At 40.6% G+C, this 2,496-nt stretch overlaps 1 protein-coding gene across 1 annotated transcript in view; it reads left to right on the top strand.

Annotated features, from left to right (window-relative positions):
* Positions 1–2,496, top strand: part of LOC108752849 (CCR4-NOT transcription complex subunit 6-like) — a 530,007-nt gene that overhangs the window by 497,444 nt on the left and 30,067 nt on the right. The window contains exon 3 of the mRNA XM_018493995.1: positions 1,733–1,801. Within this exon, the coding sequence (XP_018349497.1) occupies positions 1,733–1,801 (69 nt within the window). The remainder of the gene's footprint in view (positions 1–1,732; positions 1,802–2,496) is intronic.

Genomic DNA, 2,496 nt, shown 5'->3' with positions numbered 1-2,496 from the left:
TATAATGAGAAGAAAATAAATGTGCATATATATATATATATGTATATATACGGATATATATATAGTAAAACGAAAAAGTGACATTTTAAAAGGAAATAGAGATGAGGAAAATAAAAATAGAGCGATACATTAATTAATAAGAAAATAGAGGTAAAGAAAACGATCCCGTATTAATGTAAATGTGAATGAAACTTAATAGGACGTACAGGAAACATTTGTTACATGTATGTAATTAATATATCGTTGTATTTCTGTTTTCACCTTATCTCCGTTCCCTCGTGAAATGTCAATTTTCGTTTTACTTTACACAGAATACTGCACCAATATATATGTCCAGTGCATTTCGCATATAATTTAAATGTTATTTTCTTAGCGATAAGGGAAAGTATATCTTGAAAGATAATTCCATCTTAATGGGGAAAAAGTAGGAATGTCCAAGAGTTATTTGCGAACAGATCCTCGGTGAAATATCGGCGAAAGATCTCTCGCCTCCCGGGAAGATTTCGCGCAGCGACCACCGAATAGATTGCAAAACTTCTCCCGTGCCGTAAATAACTCTCCTGTAGTCCAGAAACAACGAGATTATTCTTGAAACTTGGAGGATATTTCAGGGGGAATCTCGAGAATGCCGAACATAAACGTCGACCTATTTTCCTATTATTAAACCTCAGCCTGACACACGTCCTTCTGCGTGAACGGCCACGTCGGGAAAAGGAAAGCTGGGAAAAAGCGAGTCATAAAAATATGTTCGAAGACAACAACAATTACCGTGGATGGAAATAACACGAAGTTCCGCTCGTGGTAACTTTGTAGAGCATTTCTTGCACGACTTTCGATACTTACGCTAACCGCTAAAGGTTAAAACAGATCGCACGGTCGGACCGCAGAATCATGTATCCTTTCCTCATTTACGGTGCGTGTCGTGTAAACATAGACTCGTTGCTAAAAATTGATCAAGGGGAACGAAATGTTAATACAATTCGAAAGAAATCTCGACGTACGATATTAAAATGTTATATCGATGCAATAACAGTTACGTTCGACCATTTTTTCGTGTGACGATGTTTTTCCCGTTGGAACGTATATGACATTTGATATAAATTCGGCGAATCTCACGAGAACATCTTCCATTAGTTCACGGGGATAAGTGGCTAGACCAGGCTATGAGGACACACGGTATAAACTCGCTGTCATGTGCAGGCGATGCGACGTGGCGCGTTTTCTTTCCTTGCGTTTCACGTGCACGCGTATTTCTTGACTTCGTATTCTGTTAATAGCCACGGAGGCTCGTGCAAGTGACATTCGGTTGGACGATTTAATTAAATCGGACCACGCGCTTCTCGTAAGCGTGAGCGCCATTAGACGTAATGAAGCCGGGATGTAACGAAGTTTAACGAGCCCGCGACTCGCGCAACTTTCTTCCGTGTCCCGTCAATTTAGCGATTATAACCGCGATCATCACTATCCTTGCTTCGCCGTCCAATTAGATTATACTTAGGATGGTAAAACGTTGCTTTACCATCCGCCTGAAGAAACGAGGAGAAAGCCAGAAGTTGCATCTTCGGAAGAACATTGTCTCACGAAGTATGAAATAATCGATACGAACTTTCAACATAAATTAAACAATTAGAGAGTAATAAATTTACACGAACTTGGACATTTGCTTCAATAGTTTCAAATTTATTTAGCTACCTTTGTGCAGCTACTAAATTACGTCTTTCTTGTTTCGCAGTTACGGCCAATCATCCGCCCCAAAGACCATGGATTCCATTGACGAGGCCCAATAGGACAAGACCAACATGTAAGTACTCATCCGCTTCGTTCTTATTCAAGTTGCTTGTAACGTCAGATTTGAAAACCTTCTTTCACATTGCGAATAAAATGAATGAAAGATAAATTCTTTATTTTCACGTGAGTGAGCTGATTTATTTGGATAAAAGAAAATTTCGCTTCTTTTCCTACGTTTGGAAGTTTTCCACCTGATAAATTATTTCATTTATAATTACGCTACAATACGAAGTACCGTTTCCTCGTAATCCACAGAAGCATCAATCGTAGCTCCGAAACCGCACTTAATCTTCTTCGCGTTCACGTTATAATGCATGATAAGATTTTCATTAACGGACTCATCAACGTCGTTTCGTGCCATCGTACATTTGTTAAAATGCGCGAGCCGCGGCGCGCTGAATCAATATGTAATGTCCGCAACGCGCACACGCACGTTGCATCGGCAAGGTAACGGGCGAGCCCGAAGATAATGTATGGGAAAACATACGGCTGATCGTGAGTAATGCGCCGCTGTGACAATCGCACATGGCGAGTCAAAATATGACGAGCGCGCGAATGCGACGTAAAACAAATTACAATTTACGTCCAACAGCGTAATAAATTCACGCACTAAAGGCCACGCGGCGCGCCTGCCTTCCCTCGTGTCGCGATATTGAACTTCTCCGTTACTTGGGTCGTTACTTAAAGCTTAACACCGAGTTGCATTTA

The sequence above is a fragment of the Trachymyrmex septentrionalis genome, unplaced genomic scaffold (assembly GCF_001594115.1).
Source record: "Trachymyrmex septentrionalis isolate Tsep2-gDNA-1 unplaced genomic scaffold, Tsep1.0 scaffold62, whole genome shotgun sequence".
NCBI lineage: Eukaryota > Metazoa > Arthropoda > Insecta > Hymenoptera > Formicidae > Trachymyrmex > Trachymyrmex septentrionalis.
The sequence above is the reverse complement of the archived record's forward strand: the minus strand, read 5'-3'. Positions and strand labels throughout refer to the sequence as shown.